Here is a 12,445-nt window from a genome sequence, read left to right as displayed (position 1 = left end):
TGAAAGGTTTGAGAAATATTGTACCAAGAGTTGTATCCAGTGAAGCATGTGAAAGAATAACCATTGTCTGAAATAGGGGGAAAAGTGGTCAGACTGAAAAGTAATGCTTGGACCACCTTTAGCTGAGAAGGTCCCCGAACCAAACTCATTCCTTGGTTAACTGGGTTATCCATTCAACTACCGTGGAAAAACGAGATGCAGCCACTACTGCTGCCTTTTCTTCAGCGGCATTATTTTAAGTCCGATACTTCTGCCACCAGGTGTGCTGAGGAACCCTGCCTGTCAGAGCACCCTAGATGTGCCTACCTGCATCACCTACCAGGTTGGCCCCTTAGGGGATTTCAGCACCAACCTCCAGCGCCCTGCAGGGCTTGGGCAGGAGCCAGCATCTACCTGCTGACCCTGTCCTGCAGGTTGGGCATGATGCAAAACTAGATTTTTAGGTAGCTTTCATGATAAACAGAGTTTAGGCAGGCTGGCCAGGCTTAGGGAACCTCTCGGTAGGGAACTGTGTATTGCAGTTTTGAAGATGAGTGCCTAAATTCTACTTAGATCATTTTTAACAGGTTCTCTGAAGTCAGGCCTAACTACCTGTAAATGTACCTGAATAATTCAAAATTATGTTTATTCAAAATCAGATAGGAAGTTAACACTGGACAGACAAATGGATGACCTCCTGATATATCCTCCTGATAATAATTTTTTTAAAAAGAGAGTGCTAGAAATCAGAATCAGTGTAACTACCAAGTTAAATTCGTAGCGTCACTAAACAGCACACCCAGTTGATATTACTTTTTCTATACAGCTGCTAAGTGCATTTTTCATTATTACTGTTCCTAGTACATTATTCATTATGGAAACAGAGCGAGTGCAAATGTTTCACATGTTTTAGGATTTTGATTAAGTAAATGGAAATTTCATACAGAACTTCTGATGATAATGAATAACCAATATTTTAATTTCATGTAAGACATTTTGGCTACTAAATCTCTTCTGAAAGGAATTACATTACCCTTCATAAAATTTGCTTCTAATAAAGTTAAGTAGACTAATGCAATATCGAAAAGATTAAAAAAATCTTACTCTGAAATATTTTGCATACATCATTGATCAGGAAATTTATGGTAATGTAGTCCATAAACACTTTAAGTCCTAACCACTTCTTTCAAACTAAGGTCATTGACGAAAGAAAAATAAAAGTTCTAAACCTTAAATTAAAAATATAAACCATGGAACCCAGCATCTTTCTTGGCTCTACCCTTGGCCAAGAGTGAAAAAGGAAGGATCTCACAAAAAGAAGGCATTAAAAATACCACAAATCATACAAACTGCTATTATGTAGATGGGACAAGAAGATGATGGTGTCATGGAAAAAGAACAGGAAATAGCAAAGGTTCAGAACTTGTTATTTTAATACATTTACTTTGTGTAATATCTATTAAATGCATTTATTACTGGTCTGGAAACAGCTGGACTGTGAGGTAGGAAGTATGTGGTTGACACAAAATTATGTAGATTAGTGAAAACTGAAAAAGAAAGTAAGGAACTATATCCAGCAGGTTTAGTTAATCTGGCCAATTGAGCAATCTACCTGCAAATGAAATCTATTGTGGACATCTTTCCAGGTAATGCACATTGGAATGAAGAATTTTAACCACTGCTGAAACCAATTAGTCATTGTGGACAGCTCAGTGAAAATCTCCGTGCATAGATGTGGTCGAAGAGGCAGAAGTTGTTAAAATAGTTCTATATTATAGCATTGTTAGGTGACAGCCAACAGCACTTGCTTTGAATGCAGGATCTAATTCTTGTGAAACTTTCTCAAAACCAGAGTGTAATAAAAATACAAAATAACCAAACCAGGGTAATGAAAACCAAAGCATGAAAATGATGGAGACAGGTTTCACAAGGGAGCTATGAAAAATAATGAAAGGTTTGGAAAATGACTGACTGTCTGTTTCTAATTCTGATGTGTGCTATACAAGATTATACTTAGATTTATCCCACATAAATTAAGGAATTTGACTGAAGGGCATTAGTCAGACGACTAGTCCCTCCCAACTCTCTACAGTCAGTGGAGACTGACAAGCATTTCCAGAGGGCTCTCAGCCCACTTGGGATGTGCATTGTCCTGGAAGAAACTCTTTCACTCCATTAACTACGGAGGAAGCTTTAGTTGTTGCCTCAGTTAAAAGCCTCGAGTTAGATGAGTTGAATCCAGGCCTGAATAGCCATGCAATACAAATTGAATGTGAATGAATATAAAATTGCTTAAAAATTTTTTTTTAACATAACCGTTGTGCATAATTAGCTACTATACCCTTAGGTGCCTCACTAAACGGTCAAAGAAAAATAAAGTAACACGTGACTGAGAAGAGGGCAGGGCCCAGCTGTCATGAAGCAACACAGGGAAGAAACGTCAGGACCAATGAACGTTAGAAACAATGGAAATTTTATGTAAAGTCCTCTGTTAAACAGAACATGCACATGCTTCATAAGGCTGCTTGCACTTCAGGCCCGATTCAGATCTCACTTCAATATGAATTAGTACTAACTAACCAAAATAAAACCAGCAGGGTGGAAAAATGTCTCTTTTTAGAAGTCCCCATACATAGAATAATTGATGGGACTTATTCTTTCACCCAAGAAGAGTGAGGGATTGAGTTTAGAGATGAATCACTGCTCCTTTGGAGCATAATTATTTCAATCTATATCTTAATCTGGCAACCCACATTTACTGAAATCAGAGTAGATATGTTCAGAGGGTGAGTGTTGTAGGAGTGTGCCCCTTATGCTCAGTCTGAATCTTCTTAACATTTAAATATTTAATGTAGACTGAAAATGAAAATACCAGTATTTATATTTTTAATGAAAATTAAATGGAAAATATTATGCGCGATAGTGTCCCTTTGCTTCTAGCATTCAGTATTTTTCTTGAAATTTTGAACAAGGGTTACATTCCTTAGAACTGAATTACTTTGACAATTCACATCCTCCGTTTGATATTAATTAAAAAAAAACAAAAAACAAAACTAAAACCATCCACTAATAACAACTCTCGCATCTGTGATTAACCTATAAGAAAAGTTATAACAAGAATTTCCCACCTGACTAACACAGCTGGCCTGACTGAGCGTGCTCACTGCTCTCATATAGCTCTGATTCCTTGAGCGAAACTTTGGGGAATTGTAGTTTGCAGAGGGATCCAGGTTGTGACCCCCAGGCACGTCACTTGCAGTTTGAAGGTAGCTCTGACTACAAAGGAAAGAGGAAGAAAAAAGGAAAGGGTGTAAAACTACAGATGGAATCAATTAGGACACTAAAGACAGTAATTTGTATGAGACTCACAAATCCATTTCCCAGGGTCAAAATCTCTCTCTCTATAAAGCATCATAGATCTGTTGTAGTCAAATGCCTTAGCACAAGCGGAGAATCTGTCTGCAGTTCTGCTACCTAGATGATATGAAATTTTAAGTCTTTGCTGTATTTAAACATCATCAGTCCTCCTGGCTATTAATGTTGAACTTTACTAAAAGAGAATGTCTAGGTCAACAGGAACAAGAACCAGAGCTGAAGCATAAACCAAAGTAACTAAAAATGTTTCTTCATAGATAAAATCTGTTACTTGTCATCTGTTTTTCATCAAGGTTTTAGGCATCAAGAGACCTTTTATCTTCAAAGGATTGATATATTTTTACAAAAGATCAAAATATCCCATGTTCAGCTAAAAAAAATAGATTAATAAGAGCAACCTCATGAAGCTCTAGAAATGATTTTCTTATGACACATCTCCCAGTTTGGAGCACTGGGACCCTAACACCACACCGAGCCCCTTTCAGTATGCTTTCACTGCAAGGGTATGTTAGTCTTCATGTTTTGAGTCAAATATATTCTTTATCTATCATTCCAGGAAAATAAAAGCAGCCTAAGAGAAGAACTTAGCTTTGAATACAAAATTAAAAAAAAAAAAAAGTTGTGAACAAGGTTTACCAGAGTTCTTAGAACCTCTGAAAATCAGATTTTAAGAGCCATGTGACACTTGTCCCTAAACAGCAGTGCACAAATCAATTCATGTTTCAGAAAATGTTGGGTTTCATGATATTAATTTAAAAAAATAATAAATTAGTAAATAGGCATTTTTTATATTTATTCCTTAAAGGTAGCTTTAACAAAAACACAGGTTCCTGGAACAATAGATTTGTGCCAGTTGAACGTCTGTCAGTACTGGCAATACAGCTATTTGATGTTGAGCTGGCAGAGTTACTCAGTGCAGCCGTGGCTGTGACATGTGCCTGGGCTGTCGGGAATTTCCCTGTGAAAGGGGAAGCTTCCTCTCTGAAAGGACCAGACCACTCAGTGAAAGAGAAAACCACAGGTTCCACTCCTGGTGCAAAATGAGGCACAAACCAGGACCTTGTTTCTTAGACCACTGAAACATTGAGTGTGACAATAGGCTGGTGCTTGAGGAAGGACTCAGCCTTCCTCACTAATTGTACACAACCTGAGTTTGGGCTGGAAGCAATCCCTGAGGAGCACTCAGGGAGGAATCTCAGACCCTTTATCACAGCTCTGACTACAGTAAAAGATAGTGTTGAGCTCCATCTCCGTATGTGGCCATGTCCTTTGATGTCAGACATGTGAGACGACCCAGGGTCCCTCACATCAACAGCTGCAAGAGCAGATGGGATTTATAGACCCCCCCCCGACCTTATACTTGTGAGATCTATTCTCAAGCACTTCCATGTGTTCTCCCTGGCTTGGCTACCTCAAGGTTAACATAGACATAGCCTTGATTCCTCAGTGCATCTGCCAATGGCTGGGCTATCTGCTTCTCTAAGATGGGCTGCCTTCTTCTTCAAAAAAAAGGACCAGTTTTGTTTTCATCTTGGTGCAAGGCAGGCATTTTTTTTAACTCTTAAGAAATTTCCCTGGAGGACAAACATTTTTTTCTTCCTGTCTTTATTCAGTGCCTTCTATGGAATACCTCTGTAACCTCAAGACAGAGGTAAACTATGTAGAAACTATGCTATAACTGCTAAAACCAAAATGAAAATGTATGAGATTGATGCAGGCATGTGATCAGAGGTTAATTAAGTCATTACAGTCAAAGTGATTTGCAGATTAAGATAGCTGTCTGATAGTGTGTCTAATTTGGTTTTAGATGATGAAAACAAGGACTGTAGCAGCATTTTTTTGTTCCCATAGGTATGAAGACAAATATAAAAGATTAGGCAAAGTGGTGTAGAGCCTCCCTATCTATATTTAGTTTTTGATGTAACTAAACCTCCTTTCCTCTATAAGAAGCAGGCTGATGACTGTCGCCTGCTTTGTGTCATTCTGATTCTTTGCATATGCTTTACTAAATCTGGCTGGTATTGTTAATTTAGTATTTTTCAAACCAGTTAGATGAGTCACCTCTGGACCTTTTGCTTGTCATCAGGTGGTAAGATCTGGGATTCTGAGTTCAGAAGCAGTTTGTGAAAGAGACATTTGAGGTTTCTTCGTTAAAACATGGGCCACATTAAGAAAAGATAGAGGCAACAGAATTAAATTATAAATTATCAATTATTATATAAACTACTTAAAAATTATTTCATTTAAACTGGCTCCTAATAACTGTCTCCTTTGCTAAGTAATGCTCAACAACCTAGTATTTCATTATCATTATGAGGTATTGCTATCACTAAATACAATCAACAATTTCTACAGTAATAATTTATTAGGGAAAGAAGCCTAGTATTCCGTGGTACTGCTAACCAGCTGAGTTTTGATGGATGAGTTTGGACATCACCTGATAGTTAAATAATTTTTCATTTATCAGAGGTGAGCAATTGATTCATAGGACTGTAGCAAAATAAAGGAAATATTACATATATTAGGCTGTAAAAGCAATTTCACATCCATTTGATTAATACTTTGACATTTTCCTGATAAAAAGAAAGATTAGTTTTCATTTCTAAGATATACACTCAAAGTTATCTTCTAGGATAAATGTCTCAATGCATGGTAAAAATTATGATCTTGCTATAAACATGATCCAGAACTAAAACGCCATAGACCGAAAAGTTACATCAGGAAGTTGCTCTCAAATGTCATTATCTGTTGCTCAAGGAACTTTCATGTTTGTCAACAAAGTTACAAAGCAGACACCACATGTTGGCACTGGTAAATGCTGGCTTTTTAATGACATCCACCCCATCTATAAGCTTAGGAATAAAATCATTGACCTTCATTTCCAAAACACCACAGCTCTATCACTTTGATAAAAGAAAATAATTTTCTTTTATGCTCTGTAGTAGATAATCTTGTATCTCAGCTGATCACTGAAGAAGGGCAAGACAAGCATGAGCACATGAGATGGTTTGACAGTTAATCACCACACAAAAATACACACATTAACATCAAAGAGGTGACTCTAAAGGTTGGTACTATGGAAAAGGAGGAAGAGGATGAGACTAATAGGAAAAATTAAATTGGTATGTCAGTCCTCTACCCATTTGCTTTTCCAACCAAACAAGATCTTAGGAATGGATTCCCTTTTAAAATCTTTTTTGCCCTCAAGGGTTGCTTTCCCCTTTCCATTGGCTAGGGCATGTCCAGGGCAGCTAGGAAGAGGTCTTAAATTTAATGAGAACTATCTTAGCTGCAAGCAAGGCTCAAAGCCTACAGAAACTTTTAGGAATAAGACAGTCCCGTGTAATGACCTTGCAGCTCTTGAGAACCTCTACTCTAAAAGCAAAGCTTTAGGACTCCCAGTGAAGATAGCTAAATTTGCAACAGCACTTTCAGTGCTCAGCAGATTGCCTGAGTGTACTTGGGGAGGACAAAATACTGTATTATAACCATATAAAGTGAACTACAGTATGGCATGCTTATCTGGGACAGTATATCTGATAGCATATCTGGGATAGTATGTCATCCTGATATAGAGTGAATGGGAAAGAGGTTAGGCTGCATATTCCAACAGCAAAACATAGATAAAGAATAAGGGAAGAGGCAGCAGTCCAAAAAAGAGTTTCTGCTTAGAAGTGTCTAGGAGTCTTGCATCACAGACTCCCTTTTCTTGCATTCCTCTAGTCTGCAAAGACTCAGGCCTCTCTATCCAAACCTCATATGCCCTGCTGCTCCTGTCTGAAAGCTGCCCCTTCCTCCAGCCCCAGAACTCGCATTTACCAAAACGCCCAAGTACAGCTCTCCTTCATTCCTGACCAACCCAGATCCTAATCCTTACTGCTCCCTAGAATCCTCTTAATTCCCAGCTCATAGTTGTCCTGCTCAAGATCTTCCAAAACACCATCACAGAAGCCACTTGTGGCTTTGGCCACTTGTCCTACTTCTGTCCTCTGCAGATTTCAAAAGTACCCTTAACACCCCTATCTGTCAGCAGAGTCCAGCTTAGCCTGTTATAGCCATCTAATCCTACTCCCTCACTGGGGACATTGGCTTCTACAAAAGTACAAATTCTTCTCCTTCTTGTAGAAACTAACTATTCTTGCCCACACCTCACCAAAACTGAAATTTAAGAGCTGAATGGGGGAAAATAATTGCTGGAAAATACCTGTTACTTTAGCCCTACAAGCAACAAGTTGCGCCAAAAAAAAGAAGAGACATTTTTTACTCTTTTGACTCCAGAAAACAAATTTCCTTCTGTGTTTTGCTATGTCTTGTAGCTGACCTTAACAGGACTCAGTACAGTAAAAATGTAGGAAGAAGTTTAAGTTTACTTATATTGTAATCAAAAAGAATTAGATAACGTTTGTCATCTACATCTCTGTATCTTTTCCCCACTTATGCCATTGTAATGGAAGACTTGTAAAACTAGAGAGCTATTTAGAACATGTTTTAATGGAAGGAACAATCATGGAAGCTAATCCAATAGCTGCAATCAAGCATTAACTAATGGTAAGGGAAGGACTCTTATTTCTTCATCTTTAGCCATCTATTATTTAGCCATCTATTTCCTCCTCTATTAACTGTGTATTTTTAAAAGGCGTAAGATGCTTACTTTACCTTATAGACAGTAAATAACTAACTTTGGGGTTTTCTTCCTGCATTGCATTGTTTTATATAACTTTTGGAAAGTTTATATGACCAAGGATAGTGTCTGAAGCAACCCAGTGACTTCAGCATATAGTGCTGGGGGATCTGAGGCATTCCAGCACCTTGCACCAGTCACTTGAAGTCTATCATTTTGTGCAGCACTCAGACCATGCTTTGTCATCACCGAGTTCAGATGCTGACGAACACCCAGGCTTGTTTCCTGAAATCTCGTCATTGCTGTATGACGAGTATTACTGTAAGCTAGAATTACAACACGCAGTACTGTACCGTGACTTATGCAACCACTGCATGTTTTGCAGAAGACAAATCTTTTTGTCATTTGGTGAAAAGGTTTGCATGGTAGTAAAACAACATGGTTTCACTTTTAGGACATCTTGAAATGCCAGATTTAGAGGCTGACATGATTTTACAGCTTACAGCTAAGCCAGGGTCAAAACAAAACAAAGAAACCCCCTAACTTCTCCCTACAAATTCAGATTCCTAAGCAGTAGCACCTGACAGTCAAGATGACCCTAGTGGGAACATGGGGTGTACGAGTCCTGAGAAAGGGATCTCTGTCACACTGCCTTTTTTTTTTTTTTTTACTGTCTGTATTTTATTTTCTAGTAAGTGATTGATATCATATACTTTGTCATAAACCTAATACCTTTGCTTAAAAAAGTATGGACATGATGCCAACAATGCAGCAAATGTTGTATACTTGCCAAGGTCATTCCTTGGTCTACTCACATTCAAAATAATGATCACTCCCCAGAGTACCTGTTCTCTGTCAAATGTTCAGCCACCAGTGCACCCTGCGTCAAGAAGGTACCAAAAGTGAACGAAAATATTCCCAGGCCTCTAAAAGTTGCAGCAAGAAAGTCACCTTCTGACTCTGAATGCATCTATCAGGTTTATTAAGGGAGCATCAGATACAAAGAAAGTCCATTTTCCATCAAATTAATTTTTGGAATTGTAATATTCTAAAATAATACCTCTATTTTCATGATCATGCCTGCATTTGTCCAAAAAATCTGAGAATGAATGGGAACATTAAAGAAAGTACAATCACCTCTGTTTAAATCAGTATCTGCAATTCAGAAGTATCATTCTGGGACAAAAAGATAAAATTTGTAAAAGAATTCATCTTGGGCACCTAAAACGGAGGTGCATTAGGATTAGCAAGGTAGCATAAGTTATCAAAACCTATTTTATGAGAGATTTGCATTTCAATGGATATTCATTTCTCTATCTGGATCTATCTTAACTATGTCTTTGTAGGTACGTGAAATAACTCATTGACCAGAATCTAATGATTAAGCTTAGCTGGCAGTGCCATTGTGTAGCAGCTGCAAGGCATACTGTGTCTCCATGGATCCCTGCTGAAGTCAATAGAGCTCTGCAAAGGGGCACAGATGTGCCTGCGTGCAGCCCATTGGAGAACTCAGAGTATAGACATTAAGTCCGATTCTCCCTTCAGAATAGCACAGTTAGTCCAGTTCTTTGAAAAAACTGAATGTACACATAAATCTGGTGAATTTATCTGCAGCGAAGAATTTATTTTCTAATCTTTGCCAGACTGGAGCTTCTCTTTGATCAGTGATAGATATGAGAATTTGGGCCAAATTAAATTTTTAAGATGCCTATATTTCATCATTAACCCAACATTTGATTTATTACAGGAATATGTTAGGAAAGAGGTGGAGACTGCTGTTTCTGTCCTTATGAAATGCCTACTGGTAGGAGAGAAACTTTCCCGTCAGTCAGTATTTAGGGATTTTGTACGACACGAACCAGAAGCGAATGAGAGGAAATCATCCGGAATAGTTAAACAGTCTGGTGGTTTGATCACTCCTTGCAAAGATACAGAGGATGTAGGCTCAATCAAGCCTGTACTCCAAATCACGCAGAATGTGCGTGTAATAAAAAAAGTCTGACGTGGGAAATCTAAACTCAGAGCTATTGTTTGTAAGAGGTGGCAGATGTGCACGTATAGCTAATCCTAAAAATCTTGTTCCAATATCCTATTTTGAGCTTGCCCTGGAGAGTAGGCAGCGAACTGGTCAGCAACAACAAAACTCAGGCAGACGTTATGGCAAAAACTTAGAGGCATTTAAAGCATCACGTAGCAGTACAGTAAATGGATCTGAGGATCTAAGCAGAACTCAAATATTGGATGTGCGTTCCTACATCCCTTTATGGAATTGAAATAGTCATAATTTTCTTCAGGAAGCTATCTCACTTTTTTTTCTTTTATTTGCTTTTGGTACATATACATATACACATGCAAAAAATCATAATTAGGCAGAACAAATGTAGACTACAGACCATCAGGACTCAGTAAAGCATCTGAGCATGAGTTTAATTTAAACATACATGTAAGTCCATTAAAGCCAATAGGTCTTAAGTAAATAAGTGACCTTCTCATGCCGAAGTTGAAGATATTAATGAGACTATGTAATTTCTGGGGAAAAAATAGAGTAGAATTGGGAGAAGTGAAAACATATACATGATTTCTGCTTTTTAACCAAAAGCATCTTAATTTTCAAATCCTTGCCTGAAGAAGTGTTTCTACATACTTACTTTATAGTATCATTTAGTTTTTATTAAAAACTAAACAAATGAGAAAAGCAGCTTTTGATCCATTTCAAATGAAAAGTAAAACTAACATATTTGTTGAATGCAGGAATGGATAAGCACCAGAAACCAGAAACATATTTTCTGTTGGAGCTAAGTATTTGTGCTTGTGAGGCTGGCCTGAATCTTACTGCATTTTCACCGCAATCCATCACATAATTGCATCTTTCTGACAAAAGCCTGTTTTATTCCTGAGAAGAGTCTGCACTTTGTTCAGAGCCTTAGGATCCCCTTTCCATCCCTAATCCAGGGTAATACATTTCAGCCCTACAACATAAAGCTGGTATTTGCTACAATGAGGCAGGAGATCTGGGCTCAATTACTGCCTGGGTTTCATACTCTGCTACTTCTAAGAGAACAAGGTGCCTAACACTGCTTAAGAGCATTTCCTATTATTCTGCAAAGGAAGAAAGGATGGGGACTGTCTTCCGACCCCATAAATGGTACTTCCTAGGTAGCCAGATGACTAGCTGCCCTTCATCAGCATTCCCTCTTAACCCTGCGGACTAATCTAACCCAGATCTTATTGACTGCAACAGAGAACACTATCACTGTGCCAGTGGCCCACTGATTGCATTATGGGTTGATAAGGCTTTGTAATTAGCCCTCAAACTCTCCTCAGTAAATCTCCAATTTCACCCCTCAGAGACTCTGAGTAGATGCTACTACACTACAGGGCCTCAGAAAGCTGCTAATGAAGTGTGTAATGAGGCTTTTTAGAGTCAGAAGATTGAGGAAAAAACAAAGATAAATAAAAAGCATATAAGAGATGAGGGTTACTTTTCTAGTGTTTTTCCCCATCTCTTCTATTGAAAAGATTTCTCAGGAACGGCTTCAAAACCATTTCTAGTTTAAAATGCAGAAGAAGAGTTAATGGTAAATTGAAGTTTACCCTTAAAAATTAAAAAAGACTTGCATCACTGGTGTGCAGCAATGGATAGGATTGAAATAGGACATTAATTTCTCTAGCAAGGGAGCGGTGCTTAAACTCTCAATCTGTGACATTTTGCAGCACGCCCACTCCTCCACATGTGCACACTTACCTACAGCCTGCAATATCAAGACTTCTCTCTGTGTACTTACCAAGTGGTATTTCTCTAGGAGAAATACCCACAAATTTGTCCATCACTAAACGATATGGCGTTGGCACTGTCATGGGTAAAGATGGATGAAAAGACAGAGGTTTGGTCTCATGCAGTGCTTCCAAACTTCTCATTTGTTTTTCACTTTCTCATATTGTAAGTGTGCTATGGTTAGCACAAATGGTTACAAATGGTAGGATTTTTTTTTTTTTTAATGGAGACTTCCCACATGTCTTAGAGGACCCCGTGCTGTTCCACGATTTCTGCTGAGCCAAGGGCTCTGGCAGTTAAGTGCTGTCAGATCTTCTTGTTGCAGTTCAACCCCCTTGATGTGTGCTTTGGCAATGTTTTTGTTGCCATAATAGTCTGCCGAAGAGAACATGTGGACATGCCTTGGATCATAGTCCAGATATTCTTTAAGTCAGCATAAGTTAGTATGGAGAGATGCAATCTCTCACTCTGAAAAGGGGAAGGTCAGGGAAAGGTTATTTTTAATTCAGCTCACTGCTTTGGTCTGGTTTACCATAAGCCCAGAAAACACTTGTGTCGCAACCATTTCAGGTCATTAAGCATATTAGCTTAAACTACTGAAAAAAGTGGTTTTGCGTTGAGATACCAGACTGTGAAGTAGAGTGGCTGAAATACAGACATGCATTGTGCTCTTCAAGTGTGCTGTGGGCTTTAAT

At 38.3% G+C, this 12,445-nt stretch overlaps 1 protein-coding gene across 12 annotated transcripts in view; it reads right to left on the bottom strand.

The window, feature by feature from the left end:
- DLGAP2 (DLG associated protein 2) overlaps window positions 1-12,445 on the bottom strand; it is a 494,722-nt gene that overhangs the window by 54,661 nt on the left and 427,616 nt on the right. For all 12 annotated transcript variants that reach the window (XM_076332874.1, XM_076332875.1, XM_076332879.1 and 9 more), the window contains one exon: window positions 3,108-3,255. In XM_076332874.1, the coding sequence (XP_076188989.1) occupies window positions 3,108-3,255 (148 nt within the window). The remainder of the gene's footprint in view (window positions 1-3,107; window positions 3,256-12,445) is intronic.

Source organism: Aptenodytes patagonicus, chromosome 3 (assembly GCF_965638725.1).
Source record: "Aptenodytes patagonicus chromosome 3, bAptPat1.pri.cur, whole genome shotgun sequence".
Classification (NCBI taxonomy): Eukaryota; Metazoa; Chordata; class Aves; order Sphenisciformes; family Spheniscidae; genus Aptenodytes; species Aptenodytes patagonicus.
Note: the sequence above shows the minus strand (reverse complement) of the source record. Positions and strands in the feature narration are given on the sequence as shown.